Raw genomic sequence first — 16,661 nt, 5'->3', positions numbered from 1 at the left:
AGCACCAGCCCGACTGTGCCACCTCCAAGTGTCCAACCAAGAGCCACCAGCAGAAGTTGTACCCTTTCTGCTCCCCAGACACCAGCCAGTGCTGTCCCAGCCGGTGAGGAGCAGCGATGCCAGATTAATGTGGTCCTTGCAGTTCCCAAAGGCCGGAGCTGTGTTAATGATGCCGGTGATGGAACGCAGAAGCGTGAAAGGAATTCTAATAGATATGACAAGTCTAATAAGAATTTGAGTCTGGAAGGGACCTCCTCTGGGGCAGGCATCTGACAAGACGTTGATGGCTGAAATTTGTTTACTCATTGGCAGCGATTGTACATCTCCTGCCAGCTCCTTATTAATCTAATTTGAGACATTAAAGCTAGGGAAAGGGAGAGACTTTGACTGAAGCTCAGCTAATGAGCAATGTCACCATCCTGCCCCACTCCTCGTCCTCCCCCCCCAGACCGTGGGGCAGGCTGGTGAGTTGGGATGCATTTCTCACCCAGACAAAGTGTTTCCCTTAGGACAGAGAAATGAGTCAGCACATGGTGGTGGCTGAGTCACATTCAAGCCCTGTCCAGATTGGTGAGGTCCTGCTGGAATTTCATTTGCAATGGCATCGCTGGTGGCACAGGGTGAGGCTGGAGCTGTCTCGGGCTCATCATTGGGCACCATTTTCTGTGGCATAAGTAGGATCTTCACCCTTAGTAGGTCCTGAGGGGGATGTGAGGGACCCACAGCTCTGGCAGGTTGATCTAGAAGGATGCACCCTTTCTCAGGAGCACAACCTCTGATCCAAGAGTCAATTCCTAGGAATCGGTCTGCAGGGTCTGTTGGTCACACATCTTTTGATGGCAAATGCCTCGTTTCCACTAAATAATCCTCACGTTGTGCTGTTTTCTCACTCTCCTTTCCCCCATTGCTTTTCCCCTTCAGCTGCTGTTGATTATTTGGCCAAGAACGTGAGCCTGTCCACGCAGCGCAGGATGAAGCTGGGAGAACATTCAGCTGTTCTGGGGCTCCTACCAGTAGAGACAGGCCAAGCTTACTGAAGAGTCCGACTGTGCCAACAACCCACTCCAGCAACTCGGTACCACTGGAGAAACACTACCAGCCTTCCAGGGATTTGCCTGTACCCGGACCTTACTCCTTCCTAACTCCCTTCCACCTTGCATCAATTTGTGAAGGAGACGGGAAAGATCAGGAGGGCTCTCCGTGAATCCAGATCCTCCCAGAGTGCTCAGAGGCAAGCCTGGCCTCATTGACCTGCATTCTGTGGCCAGAGACAATAGGTTGGGTACATTTATTAACCCCAAGTTCATGCCCTCCCTCTACCTGGCCATGGCGTTTTGCCCATGCTTAAGGACCTTCCATTCATCTAGGTAGTTGGCATAGTCAAAGCCAAATTGATCTCTTACCACCCCCCCCTCCCATTTTGTTGAAAGAAGTTTCTTTTTTGTTTCCTTTTCTTTCCATTGGTGTAAATTTGGTGAATGTTGTATAGGAAGGAATAACCAAGCTGACTGTTAAGGATGATGTAATTCGGGACCACAGAAGACCTATGGACCAAATATAAGAACTTGTTTAAACAAACAAACATAAAACAGCAACGCGAACACAAGGAATACGAACAAACACACAAAGACAAACAAAAAGCTCAAACGTAAATTAAAGAGACAACAAATGTCCCCCACCCCCACTCTACCCTTCTGTTCTCACCGATGGCTTCCCAAAGCAGGGCCAAAGCAGGCCAGATTGCTGCTAAGCAGGGGGGGGTGGATGTCCATCCAGCCTGGGACCTTTGGAAGGTGTAAATGTGAACTGCTGCATGAGGACTGGAGATGGTGGGCACAGGCACGAGCAACATTTACATTTCCTCCTAGGGACCAAGTTTGACCTGTTTATCACCAAAAGGACACAGGTGTCAGATAGTGGCAGAAGATGTGGTAGCAAACTCTGGCCAGAGAGAGGGCATCAGATACAGATGGCTATTGTGGGGATCTTGCCCTTGCAGTTGAGAAGGGTGAGGACTGTCGTGGCCCTTCCATCCTTCAGTGGGAGAGAAGTTGGCCATCAAGAGCAAAGACAGCGGAGAGAAGGAAGAGTCAGAGATGTGTCAGAGGGTCATTGTGCAGAATGGGGCTCTGCTGCATGGAAAGGGCTGCCAGAATGAAGATGGGGCTGCACAGTCGGATGAGTTCTGCTCCAGCACATGCTTCTAGGGACAGGTTGTTACAGACACTTCTGCTGTGCCCTTTTTCTCTTACTGCTGTTTCTTCAGTTCTTTCCAAATAACCTGACGTTGTTTTTGCAGCTGGAACAACGTTTTTCCTAGGGAACACTTCCCTGCCTTGCCCCAGCCTCATTTATCATGATCCTCCAAGCTGTTTTCTCCTGAGCCATGTGGGCAAGTACCTGTCGGGACCAAAGCCGAATTTTGCTTCTTACATTGCTCAGCATCCTGTCAGATCCGTACACAGCACCGATCAGCTTTGCTGCATGTGGGTGACGGATCCTACATTCCTAAAAGCTTGCTAACACACCCGCTTGGCCATTCTGCCAGTCACACCATCCCCAGCATTGCCCTGGTTGTGTCAGCGTGAGGTCTTGGAAAGCAACACAAGATGCTGCTCTTGAGCTGATAGAAGGGAGAAATCCCTTTTGGACCCAAATCCTGGCTTAAATGTCATTCCCAAGTCACCTTCTGTGACTGCCGTATCAGAACAGGGGGTTCTAGGGCAAGAACAAGGGTGTATGTGATGGACACGAGCATAGAGATTAATGCCAGAAACACCCATTTGCTATAACAACCTACTCTTTAACAAGAGGCCAGCAGTCCCCACTGCTTCACCCTGAAATCTCTGACCAAATGCATTCCTCGCTGCCTGCAAAACTAAAAGGAAAGTTCCAGTTTGTCACGAGAATCCTTCCCGCTCACAAAATCCTACCAGCTCTCTCCTCCCCACTCCATCCTATCTCCCAGCCGTGCATCGAGCCCACCTCCCACCCATCCTCAAGGAGCGGTGCACAGAACCCCACCAAGTCAAGTCTTAAAGAGAGGGAGCACCGTAGAATCCTGTTTGCCATTCGCCTTCACCTGCAAGTCCGTGAGCACCCGGGCACTGCTGTAAATAGAGTTTGTAGGGGAACCCGAATCGCCCCGCTAGCACCAATAGCTGTTCTCTGACCTTTCCCTCGTGGTCGCACTTTGTACATTAGTTGGAAATTGGGTCATGTGCTGTATGTTTATAGGAAGTTGACTTTCTTTCTTTCTTTTTATTTTCTTTTTTTTATTTTCTTCTTCTTTTTTTTTTTTCTTTAATACTAAAAAACACAGTGAGTGCCGTGCTAGTTAAAAATAATAATAATAATATTAAAAAAAAAAAACATAAAAAAAATAGAAAAAAGAAAAAAAAATAAATAAAGGGAGGAGGGGGGAGTGGGGAGGGCGAAATGTAGAGATTTTGCCTATTGTGTGTTTTCAAAATACATTCCAGAATCTTTGGGGTGGGACGGGTTTGATTTGGGGGAATTCTTTTCTCTTTTGTTTGTTTCTTTGTTCTGTTCTGCAGGTAACATTCATGTATGAGAGTCCAAGTGTTTTGGTTTTTCTTTTTTTTTCTTTCTTTTTTTTTTTTTCCTTTTGTTTTACGGGTTGCCAACCTCAGTTCTGCTGAAAAGAGACAAACTCAGGGGGTAGGGTGGGACAGAACAGAAGGAGGTGAAAGAAAACCAAGCATGGAAGAACAAAGCCGGTGGTGGGACCTTGAGGGACGCGTGGACCCATCGGGGATGGAGCACACCTCCACCCAATGGTGACTATGTTGGGTAACCATGGATCCCAACCACACAAGAAGCCAACGAGCAAAGAGCCGGCGCTCCAGAGCTGTTCTCTCAGGTCGACATTTCTTCCATGCCTGCAGACTGAGATCCTTGGGGGACAGCCAACCCACCGATGGGTTTTGGACCTCCCCGTGCCCCTGCTTCACCTCTCAGCACCGTCCTGAGACCACAAAATGGACATTTCCTCACTGTGTCCGATAACTCAGCAGATTGGCTCCTGTTGCTCAGAGACTTTTGTGTATTTAACGCTTCTAACCCGTCATCCCTAACACCTCCATATACCCACCTGGGGAATATCTACATAGCACTATAGGACATTCCTTATTCCTAGTAACTGCGGATATGTTGCTTCTGTGTTTGACTCATAGCCATTTTGCTCCATGTGTATGCCTGCCTGGGAGTGTGTGCGCGTGTGTGCCTGCGTGCGTGCGTGTGTATATATATAATCGCACCATAATTTATTCAGCTATATGGAGTAGTAATAGTAGAAAGAGAAACTGGTATTTGCTTTAACTACCTGCTGCCTGTAGGTGTCTCTCTGTAACTCAGGCATAACTGTTATACATTAAAAGAAAAAAGAGAAAAAAAAAAGGATTAAAAGGTGTCTTTGGGTGGCTTGTTTGCTTGATGCGCTGTGCCAAGCTCAAGGGGAAGAAATGGTAAACCAACATCAGCCAAACGCACAGGCAAAATGCAGATGGTTTTGCTCCAAAAAGAGAGACCAAAGTTGTGTGGTTTGTTTGTAGGATGTAGTGGGTGGTGATGGGTCAGTGCTGGGAGTGGGTGATCTTAGTGGTCATTCCAACCTGAATGATTGCATGGTTCTGTGGGTGGGCATAGTGGGCATGGGTTGATGGTTGGGCTCAATGATCTCGGTGGTCTTTGAGGACTCTGTAATTCTGCCTGTGATTCCTACCAAGTTGGAAAGGATCCATAAGGATCATCATGCCCAACTCCCATACAGATCATCGAGTCCAATTCCTTAATGAAAAGCTATGTGGAGAAATGAAACATCCAATTTCACTGTGAGTTTTCACAAGGGAAGGACAATCACCTGGCCTGTTCCAAACACAACCGTGTCTTTATACATTCACTTTCAGCGAGTGATGGTGGGGCAGAGGGAGGCAGGATGGGACCGTGCTGCCGCTCTGACTCTGCAGGCACCTGGCTCTCATTAGAGGGCAAAGCACAGCAGCAACAAGCGGAACAATATCTTGAAACTCTGTAGAGCAAGGCATGGCTCGGGGCTTCGGCAGTCGGTAATAAGGCATTTTGCCTTTAAACAAAGCCAGTTCCATCTGAAGATGTTTTGGTTCCCCGTAAAAATAAGTTGATCTCCATCCAAGCGGTGCTGGACCAATATCCGCATGCAGAAAGCGGGGTAATTAGCCTCTGGTTTTTGGTGGGTTCTTTTAAATTTATTTATTTTCTGGTTGCCTTTCAGCAGAGAGATCGTTCCATAGAGGGGAAGTGGGAGGTTGGGGCTGCGGGGGCTCTGCCAGCTCTGGGGGTACCCAGGCATGGGTCTGCCCTAGGGTGCTCCCAGAAGGCTTCTCTCATCACTTCCTAGGAGCCCTAAAACAGGCCAGCATTATTTCTATAGCCACAGCCCTATTTTCCAATCCACTCTGCTGCTGGAAGCTCTGTGCCCTCCCTGAAACAATCTTGCTCCAGTGCTGGCCACATCCAGACAGCGCCGTTGTGTTTCAACACTGCCCTCAACCGTTCCCAGAGCTCCTCGTCCTCTTTTCTGGCAGCTCAAGCCTTATCTGAGCAGCACAGGACATCTCCCAGACCTCACCAGAACCCAAATGTTGCCCTGTGGATGATATCAAGGGCACGAGTGAGCCCACAAGGGAGCTGCTCCGGGCCGATGCAGCTCCTGCAACAAGGATCACTGCTCAATGATGGCCCTAAGCAGTCGTCAGCTTTAATCTGCTGATAAACCAGTGATAAATGAGAGTCAAAGCCATTTGACACCACCTGCTAATTTCTGCCAACACACTGAGACTGCAGGCTGGGGACAGAGCACTGACTGTGCTTACAAGCACAGGGTGCCCAAGGTCCCCACCTCATGGCCATGGATCCCCATGCCACAGCCTTATGGATCCCCAGTGTCATGGCTTCATGTGTCCCTGTGTCATGGTCTTATGGAACTTTGTGTCATGGCCTCTGGATACCCATGCCTTGGCCTCAAGGTTCCCCTTTCATGGTCTCATGGGTCTCCAGTGTCATGGTCTCATTGGTCCCCAGTGTCCTGGTTTCATGGGTCCCCATGTCATGGCCTCAAGGGTCCCTACATCATGGCCTCATAGATTCATGTGTCAAGGCCATGGGAACCCATGTTGTGGCTTCATGGGTTGACATGTGACAGCACTGAACACATACAGGTGCCATGTGTACTGCAAGTTCTATTCCCCAGCTTCATTCCATTGCCATTCAGCAGCTGAGGAAAGCACATGGGGATGCAGCCCAAACACGTTGGGAAGGGCATTGATCAGCACGTTTCTTTTGAATTACTGAACAAACAGACAAACAAACTTATCATCTCAGACATTCTCATATGTATTTTTCTAAAGTGAAAGAGGAGGAAAGGATCCAAATCTTTTCTGTTCCCACTCTTTGCTTTCATTTCAAAAATATGAGAAGAACAAACTGGAAGGGAAATATTTTTACCTTTTTAACCTGAAGTTTGAAACCTGTCCTCAAACCAACACTAAAGAAACTGAGATTAATTCTCAATTCTCTTGACTTGAGGCTTATTAATAAAAGAGAATTTAGGAAAAGGTCCTTATAATAAAACCAAAATATTCTGGATAAAAAAAGGCTTTCACCAGCTCTGATTTCCCCTCCTCTCTATTACTGTTACCCATCCCAGCCCCACTGTAATACAGTGGTTTCAGAGCTGTTTTGGGAACAGAGAGGTGAAGGTTAAGTGACTTACATGAGCCCACATGGGTCGATGCGTCGTGTTCGGGTGTTACAGTTGGAGAGTGGCTGTGCTGTCAGCAGCCTTCAGCCTCGCAGCATTCCATGAGCAATTTCTTTGCAGAATAGGTGTAGAGAAGTTTATTATAATGGGCTGTGGACCTGCATAAAATCAGGGTATTCCGAGCAGGGAGAGGTGTATGAAAGGGAATTAAACGACTGAAAAAGGATTTCCTTGGGAGGCCATTTCTTTCTTTTTGAAGGATTAATATAATTAATATCCCATCCTGGGCGGGCCACGTTCTCACCCGGCACAAACCAGCCCAGAATTTTAACGGGTTTGGCTGATTTATAGTAACCCAATGGCTCATCATGCATTCCTACGCTGAGCAGCGCTCAGTCCCCTAATGCTGAACATCAACGGGGCACACATCCCATCCTCTCCTCCCTACAGTGGCTTTAGTGCAGAATTCCCATCCCCAGGGTGGAACGCATTGGGTTTTTCCATCCTTTCCTCCTCCATTGCCCAATATTCCCTAACAGCACACAACCTCAGGGTGCTGCGCTCCCAAATAAACAGCGATGCAGAAATCTTTCTGCACAGAAAGGCCTTTTGTGTGTAGCCAGGCTAATTGTTATTAACAGTAGATATGGGAAAGAAAGAAAGAAAAGGAAGGGGGAGGGAGGATGAGAATGGGAGGGAAAAGGGGAAAAAAAAGGGAAAAAAAGAAACACAAACCAACCCACACAACAGAGAGAAGAAACCCACAAGAAAACTGTTCGCATTTCCCGAGACGTCGACAAAGCTTTTATGAATATAACGGGATTTGTAACAAGCATTGCAGCTGCATATAAGGCATTCAGACATGGAGACAATTTTACTAGATAATAGACTATCACGCAGGATACAATTTAAATTAAAAAATGCAATTTTCACCTTGAAATGAACAAATGATTACAATTTCTATACAAATTAAGGCATTCAGGCTCTCTTTCAGTAGTGGCATCAGTCCATGAAATATGACATAATTACCATGAAATACATTTTCAAATATTTTGATTTTTTTTTTTTTTTTTTTGTCCATTGCTTTTAAAAAACAGAGCCCCGTCTTCTGGGTACGTCTGTGTGTGTGTGAATGTGTATTGGGGAGGGGGGCGGGAGGGCGGCCTCATCCCACCTTCTAGGGAAAAACACATTAAAAAGAAAAGAAAAAGTACCCAAAGATTACTCTCCCTCCCTCCCCACACACACACACATACACCCCTTTCTGCTCCCCCCCCCCCCTCTTGACTTGTGAGATAAAATTGAAAGGAAAAGAAAAAATCAGACAGAAAGAAAAGGAACGCGAGCGAAAGGCTCTAAAGCCTCCAGATTTATCTAAATTACTACGCTTATCTGCAAAAATCACATCTGCTGGTTATCTACTGGCTCCGCGCATCTTCTGCCCCCCCCCCCTCCCTCCGCAGCTCCCCTTTCTGCCTTAAAATGATGTGTTTTGTTTTTTTTTTTTTTAATATTAATTATTTTTCCATAATGTTCTTTCTTTATAGCTGGAGAAGTAGGGTGATGAGCTGAAACGATGCCCCGTGCATTTGGGATCCCCAACCAGCTTCTTGGGGTCCATCACACCTGGACCAGGGGGATGTGGGATAGGGTTCCCATCCACACCAGTGGGTGGGAAACGGGAACAGTGAGGGAGTTTGTAGGAGAAAGGGGAGGAGATGGTCCTGGTTGGTAGTTTTTGCCGAGTGTGAAATATTTGGGGTCGAATTTCCCATTTATGTGTCCTGAGAGAAGTGAAGATTTGGGCACCCAACACAATGGGTCACCAGCAGTTGGGGCTTCTTGGGATCCATCACACCTGGACTAAGGGGATGTGAGTTAGTGGTAGAGGTAGGGTTAGGCTTTGGAGATGCTCTGCTATGTTCACTGTCTGACTTGCAGTCTTAAACAGCATATTTTTGAACTAATGACCATTAGTGGATTTACAGGAAGGTGGTGGAGCCACTGTCCCTAGAGGTGTTCAAGAACCATGGAGGTGTGGCACTGAGGGACATGGTCAGTGGGCATGGTGGGGATGGATTGGGAAGATCCTCCAACCTTAATGGTTCCATGATCCTATGATGGGAGGATGAAGCATACCTGTTCTTGCACTGAAAATCAGTGATGTGTTGGTACTTTGGTCCCTGTCTGCACACACACACAGGCAATGGGGAGCTGTGCATTTTCAGCCTCATGGCTTTGAGGTGTGTTGACCTCATTTCCAAGATACTGCTCCCAAAACCACAAGAGCTAGAGGTTTCTAACCAAAAATTTGCATTCTGTGGTCTGTGTTTAGCACAGCTGCAGGTCAGCAAGGGAGAAATACGCCATGTCCATTGTAAATTCAGTTACGCTGATGGCAAAGAAACTGTTGGAAAACTGCAGAGGAGTTTATTGCAAAGTCTCAAAGTGCAGTTACCTGCAGCTGCCTGGCAGAGCAGACAGGGATCAGGCAGGAAATGATTTCTTAACCCATTACAAACAGTTTTATTCTTTGAAATCTCTTCACCCAGAAAACCTAACTCTGCTCTGTTGGGAGAGGCACAGCTTCTCCCATGGTGGAGATTTGGGATTGCTTCAGCTGTTGCCCATTGCCATTGCCCTAAGGCTGCCCTGGCCCAGGTCTGAGCACACCCAACCTGCCTCTCAGCCTGACACCTCTACAAGGCTCAGATCTCTATTTAAAACCTTCCCAAAATGTTTCAGAGATCTGTTTTGGGGATGACACCACTCATGGAATGTCACCGACCAACCAAAAGCTGAGCCATGGGACTACCTCAGCCTCTGTTATGCCTCTTCTCCCCACTTCAGGTACCTATGCTTGGAGATCAGCCTCACCCTGCAAAGCCCATAAGCTAATGTAAGCCCAGGAGGCAATGGATTTTGTTTTATTATTTGATTGAAGTCCCCACTGCAAAAGATTTGTTCTATGGGACCATGGGGACCACCTAATGTTGCCTACTACTGGACCGTGCCTGGCTTGGGGACAATCTAATACTACCTACAGAGGTGTCCTCCTGAAACCTTCAGCTGAAATGCATGAAGTTCAGCTCCCTCCCATCATAGTGTCCAACATCTTCCCAGCATCCCATCTCTCAGAACCTCTGCAAACTGCAGGATGGGTCTTGTTGGAGAAGCAGCCTTACTCTCTGGGTTCCAGTTGGCAGGTGGAAGCTCAGGGAGGGAAATGTCAGGCAGGTCTGGCTTCAGGTGGTGCTGGGTGAGGTTTGAGCTTAATTAGTTGTCCAGTTGTACTCACTTTATTATTATTATGACAAAGCGATTGCAATTAAAAAGATAAAACTTCAGAAGAGGAAAGCAGAGCAGCCTCACTGACACTGTGTTGGCAGCAGTCTTGTGTCTGCTTTATGAGGCTGTTAATGAAGCCCTAATTCCTGGCAGTGATTGTTTGTCCTCAGCAAAGCCCCAGCAGCCTCAGCAGGCAGAGCTTGCAGAAAGAACAGATCTTTGCTCTCTGTTCACAGACTTGCTGCTAGGGGAGAAGCTCCCTGTGTTTGAGGGGGGTGACATGAATTAAAGGAATCCCAAGAGAGGATTTTGTTCACCAGAAGCATGAGGAGCACCGGGCTGGTCTGAGCTATTGCATGGTCCCAAAAGATCAACCCAACATTGGTGGAGCTAATAACCTAACCCAACCCAACCCCACATTGCTATGGCTGAATCTCACCCAACCCAAAGGTGTCAAGGCTGAACTCCAGTCCACATTGCCATGGTCAAACCTAACCAACCATATGTTGCTACAGGTGAACCCAACCCAACCCCATGTTGCCACAGCTGAAATCAGTCTGGCCCAACACTGCCACAGTTGAACCAACCCAACATAGCCACAGCCAAACCTAACCCAACGTTGCCATGGCCAAACTCCACGCAACTCAATGTTGCCACGAGCAAACCCCATCCAACCCAACATTGCCACGGCTGAACCCAACCCAACCCCATGTTGCCATGGCCAAACCCACCTCAACTCCATGTTACTATGGCTGAACTCAACCCATAGCTACCATGACCCAACCAAGTCCATCTCTCCATTCAACAAAGGATGCCCAGCTCCAAGAGGACAGCTCAGGAACATCCCCAAGAAGACTCTCACCTCCAATGCCAGGTTTTGCTCATGTTTTGAGAACCTCCTGTGCCTTTAAGGCTGGCCCCAGCTGCGCTTGCCACCGTACAGAAGAGGATGCGAAATTAAGTTATGTGAGGCTCCTGCAGCTGAACCAGATGCGACTAAAACCAGCCTCTTTATGTATTCATGAGCTGTGTGGAAGAGAAATAAAAGGATTCATTACCACGCAAACTGTTACTAATGACATGTACCTGGTGCCGAGCACCTCTGGAAATCTAATGCGACACACTGGAGGAGAAAATGTATTCGCTTTTCAGAGGCCAACGCTGAATGGAAAATTTCCCCTCCTTGGCCCTTCCTCATTCTGCATTCACTAAAAGCAACATTTACAATTCTTCTGCCATTATGTCCTACCAGGGCCTCTGCGCTTTCTGTCACGACCTTGATATTAGCTGAAAATTGGAAATTCGCTGGCATAGCGGAGGTGGGGAGGGCTGCAAAGCAACTTGCTCTGCCGCCTAGTTTGCTCTGAAGAAAGAAAGAAAAAGAAGAAAAAGAGCGAAAAAAGGCAACACTTAACTCCCTGTGAGTCACCAGCGGGAAAATGCAGAGGATGCACAAGCAAGGAGGGATGGGAGGAGGAGGTGGGAAAGCTCCACAGCGCTGCATAGCCTTTGGTGGCACCAAGGCTCTGATGCTAGACAAGATGTTAGTGAAGAAAGTGCTTTATCTGAGCCCAAATCCTTTTTTCTGTCACAAGGAAGAGTCAGCATCTCCTTGTAACACCCATTTTGTTTCTTTTTTACCTCTTTTGAACAGGGACAAAGCTCTCAGCATTATTCTGTATGTATTAAAGTGGGGATAAATGCTAACCAAATGGGAGGAGATGATACTTTGGGATCTGTTCTAGCCTCCTATTAATCCCAAGGGCTTTCTGTGTTTGTGGCCTAAGTCATTCTTTTTCATGCTGCTCCCTCCCTACCATTCCCACTCCCTTGTTTACTAAGTGCCATCCCTATTAGTTGGCGAGCTTTCTAATTTAATCAAGGCTGGTCCTTCTCACTGATTAATTCACAGGATGTCAGCTGAGCTGTTCTGCTTTGTCACATCCCCAGCACTTCGGGTGTGTGGTGATGGGAAAGCACTTGAATGTGATGTGCAGGGGCAGAGCAATGGGAGCCTCCCTGAAATGAAAAATAGAGACGTGGCACCTCAAAGTCGCATGGTTAGGAGCAGTGAGCCCCAAGTTCATTCTGCCTCCATGGGAGATGAACCCTTTCTTCTCTATCAGGGAGCTCAGTCCAAAATGGGCAGATAGATGTGAGGTACGAGCAGCCCTGTGCTATTCCACTCCCAGTTTCCCTTCTCTAACCCAATCACTCACTGGCTGCCAAGGGAAGGGATGTCCCTTCTTTCGAGGACCCCAATGGGCCAATGTAGGATGTGTTGCTCATAGACTTTGCCTTTCTGCATTGGCCAGGTATGGGTGGAGATGAAAAGGGAAGAGGAAGGGGAACATATGGAAGAATTTAAAATATATATATTTGGGAGGCTTTATGAGGGAGCTGGTAAGAACTTCACAAAGCTGATTCCTGCTAAAAACTGCTAACTTGCATTCCCATTGCCAAGGGCAATGCCAAGGGTGAGGTAGGAGAAGGTCTCCAGCCCCTCTTGTGGTTTGGAAGCACAGCATGCCTGCCTTTGGAGGAAAGGAACCAGGTCTTCCATTCCTCAACCCTCACAGCCCATTTAATTGCCCCAAGGAGGACACAGCACTGACACCAGCATCTGTGAGTCTGCTGTTGGCCAAACATCAAGAGATTTTGGTTTGAGTGATGGTTGGCAAACAGGGATGGAGGCCAGCATTAGGATCCCTGAGCTCAGGCTTTGTCTTGAAGGTTGGATTTCCTGCTCTGGAAACCTTTCTGCCTGTTTCTGTCCCCACCACCAAATTTATTGATCACGTTTGGTCATAGTGCTGCGATAACAGCTCTCAGCTGTGCCTGAACCTGAATCCAAAATCCAACTGCGTACGGTTGTCAATCCAATCTCAAGCCAAAGCCATAGGACTGAGGCTGCACATCTGTGCATCTTTCCCATCCCTGAAACCCGATGAGGTTGGGGGGACTGGAACAAATTGTTGATCCACCACCCATGGGATGGTTTGAGATGCGCACCCAAAGCTTTGCTGAAGACCCAGAGGGACCCATCCATCCCACCAGCTCCGTCCTTCTGCAGGTACATACCAATAATAACACTTGTTCTTAATGTTAATCAATGGTAGAAATCATCATCTGGGGGGTTCTGGTTGGTAGAACAGGGATGTGCTCGTTCATGTGGTGCTCCTGGGGGGCCGAGGGTCCATCTCCAGCCGTGCGCTGTCCACGCTCTGTGGTGCTGAGATGCTGTGAAATCTCTTTACACCTTGTTGTCAAGACACACCATGAGTGCACATCTAAAATCGGTGATAAGTGGCATTTATTTTTTCAACTGCTGTGGCTTAGTTTACTGAGGGATCTCCCAAGAAATAGATGTGGGCTCTTTAATCGTTGGCTGTGACCCCAAGGAGGTATAGGGACATTGTCCCACCTCCTTATCCTATAGACATGGAAAAAAGAGTGGGATTTCAAGGAAAATCTTGGAATAGTTGGATATGTAATCTCAAAAAACGATTGTGTGGTGAAGGAATGGGTTGTTATTTATGGGGGGGGGTGGGCATAGTGTTGAGAGTTCTTGTAGGGTGTTGGATGGGCGGCCCAATCCAAACCTGACAAGGGAAGAAGAATGCTAAATTCCAAAGCAAGGGCTGTGTAGGCTGTGTAGGGAAATGCAAAGGGAAGGGAGGGGGCAGCAGGAACAACAGCCACTCGGATTTCAGGGCTCTCAAGGAAAAGTCGAGCCCTGAGCTATTTTCCCAGGCTGTGAGGAGGCATCGCAGCTGGCTTCCACCCGCCTGGGACAGGGGAAGGGTCTGAAGTGGTGCCAGAGCCTTAGTGGGGAGGTTATGGCTGAGTCCCCCAGGGTTGGAGCAGAAAGATGAGAGCTGCTCCGTGCACAGCTGCCGGCCCCAATGCCCAGCGTGGGGGGAAATCAACATCAGGAGCCAGGGACGAGTTATCTGCTGCTGTTAAAAGGAGCTGACAAGTGGAAGAGGCAGAAAATGCAGGTGTTGGCAGGGAATTACCACCTTACCCTCAGGCTGGGCTGCAGTAAATCAGTGTCACAAAGATATCGCTTGGGGAGGTGGAATGTTTGAGGATGGGGATGCTCAGGGCTGGAGGTGCTCAGGGCTGGGGATGCTTGGGGATGAAGATGCTCAGAGATGGGGATGCTTGGGGAGCTTTGGGCCAGGAGCGGTTTCCAGCACCGCTGACATACATCATGTATTAATTAGGATCAAGGGCTTAATGGGCACCTGTGTCCTTTAGGTGAGTCTCAATTCACCTGCCACAAAAGGCTGGGCTGTCCCCAATCCAGTAGCCAGAGTAGGAGAAAAGGCAGTGATTCACCTCCTCCTTCCCTCTTTCCTCCTCTCATATTCACTCCCTAACAGGGAACATGAAATCTGGCACATGTGTCCCTGTTTCCCCCCCTCTCAGGCAGCCAGCCCTACAGAAGGAGCACTGTGCCAAGCAGACCTCATAGCTGCCTGCTGATGTCAGGGCTCTGTGCAGTGCAGCTGTCTGAAAGTGTCCCCTGGATTAGAGCACTGCACTGGGATGGAGTGGGAGGGAGTACATTCCTGGGGGGTGGTGTCACTCCAGTGGATGGAGCCAAAGGCTGGGAGCCCCATGTTCTGCTGCTGTTTGCAATGGGGCAGCAGTGGGGTCTGGGTGCAGCTGTTTCCATTGCTGTGCTTCAACATTCCCATCTGCGAAATGGGCACAGCACAGCTCCTCACCCAAAACACCAAGAAGGGATTCCCTGCTGTTGGCACACAGCTGTGAATACAGAGAGTGCCATAAATGCAATACGGGGCTTCAGTTTACCACCAGGACCCATTTTGGAGGATTCCCTGCCACCACTCCCAACAGAGACACCATCCCATTATCCCACCCAAGGAATACCAATGGAGATGCTTGGAGCTGGGAGCCTAAAGCCCAGCTCACCCTAATGTCCACACCCCACAGTACATTTCCAGATGGACGCAGCCATCCATCCACCTACCCACTTCAACTTGCTTCCTCTCTCCCCCCACCATTACGCCTTGAGCCCCACTTGGGGGTGTTGTGCATTTTCGTAGGCTGGAGAGAAAACAAAATAAACAAAAAAATAACAATTAAAAACAATCATCATAATAAAGGAAAGCTGCTGGAAGGGCTGATCTTGCTCCGATTAAAGGTTTTGGATGGCACTATCCGGGGAGAATCAATTCTCATCACCCACTATGCCCGCCTGGCATCACGGCGCCGGCACTGAAATGTCACATCTGTGATCTCCAGGATGTGGAATGGGGGGTGTAAAAAAAAACAAACCCAACACATATAAAAGCACAGAAAAGAAAGAAAATCTTAAATGAAAATAGAGCCTGAGCGGGTTCGCCTCTGTGATAATGTTAATAATTGGTGTGAGGAAGGGGGGGGAGGAGGAAGCGGTGTTTGTTGGTAATTTTCTGGGTGCTGTGTACACGCCGATGCCTTATCGCTATAGGATGGAAAACAGCGGCGGTGATGGCACTGCTGATACATTTTAAACACCCAAAGGATGCGATGCTGCATGTGATGCTGATCCCCAGGGCACTGGGGGGGGGGGATACGGGTGGGATTGGAGTCCCTGAAGCATCCCATGGTATAGGTGGGAGAGGGCTGGTTTGCAGCTCTCTGTGCCCCTTTATTTGCTTTCTGGGATTTTCTTCTGGCCCCAAAGGGTCACATCGCTCAGTTCCAGCCCCAAGGATGGAAGCCAGGCTTTATTTACTCTAGCTGGAGGCTGACATCCTGCTGTATTCTCATGACTCCAGGACCTGGGGCTTTAGCACAAAAATGCCAAATATTAGCTGTCATCTCTCCACGGCTCCGCAGCATTTTGGAGGGGCTGCTCCCTCAGAACACGACGTTTATTTGTTGAATAGGGCCAACATCCACGCCCCATCCCCTTCTTGCTCCTTGGGTTTTCCATCTGCACTGTGGGAAAGTCCCACTGTGGGGCTGGATGTGCGCTGTCTGCATCTCTCTGATAATTTCTTCTCCTCTGATGCCTTATTTTTCCAGAGGTAGAAGAGCTGTTCCCTTCTCCCCATCGCTCTCCTCAAAGGCAATTCCTTTCCCCATCTCTGCAGGCATGGAAGCACCCAAGGAAGCTTGCGATCCCCCCTTGGTGCACTCCCGACTTCAAAAAGCCAACTGCTTCAATAGCATTAGGGGGCTGATTTGAAGCCACAAAAGCCATGAAATTCGGAGTTAAGGCTCAAAAATCCACTTGACACCCTGCCCTTAAGTCCTAAAAGGCATTGAGCCGAAGGCAGTAGCTCACAGCTCCCCTAATTGCTGGCTCCCCCTGGCACAGGGCACCAAGGATGTCCCCTTCCCCTGTATTCAGCACCCAAAGCTATTTCACCTCCCAAAGGCTGCAAGGAGGAGGAGTTTCCCATGGGAGATTATTTATTATCACCATTTCCTATCGTTATTTATGACTATTATTATGATGGCTATTATTGGTGTTATTATTCTCACCCATTGCTCCCATCCTTGCTCAAAACACTGCATGCACCGAACACGTGCGTTGTCTCAGCTCATCCTTTGGCAACAACTGGAAGAAATAACTCATTAAAACAGCACA

General features: G+C 48.3%; 1 protein-coding gene across 8 annotated transcripts in view; it reads left to right on the top strand.

The window, feature by feature from the left end:
- PAX7 (paired box 7) overlaps positions 1-4,393 on the top strand; it is an 87,970-nt gene extending 83,577 nt beyond the window's left edge. For 7 of the 8 annotated variants that reach the window (XM_072354533.1, XM_072354528.1, XM_072354531.1 and 4 more), the window contains one exon: positions 922-3,352. In XM_072354533.1, the coding sequence (XP_072210634.1) occupies positions 922-1,037 (116 nt within the window). In that variant the 3' untranslated portion in view covers positions 1,038-3,352. Of the gene's footprint in view, positions 1-921 lie in introns of all 8 variants that reach the window. The other variant, XM_072354532.1, reaches the window with a different exon arrangement.
- The last annotated feature ends 12,268 nt before the right edge of the window (positions 4,394-16,661 follow it).

This window comes from Excalfactoria chinensis, chromosome 20, assembly GCF_039878825.1.
Source record: "Excalfactoria chinensis isolate bCotChi1 chromosome 20, bCotChi1.hap2, whole genome shotgun sequence".
Taxonomy (NCBI): domain Eukaryota; kingdom Metazoa; phylum Chordata; class Aves; order Galliformes; family Phasianidae; genus Excalfactoria; species Excalfactoria chinensis.
The sequence above is the reverse complement of the archived record's forward strand: the minus strand, read 5'-3'. Positions and strand labels throughout refer to the sequence as shown.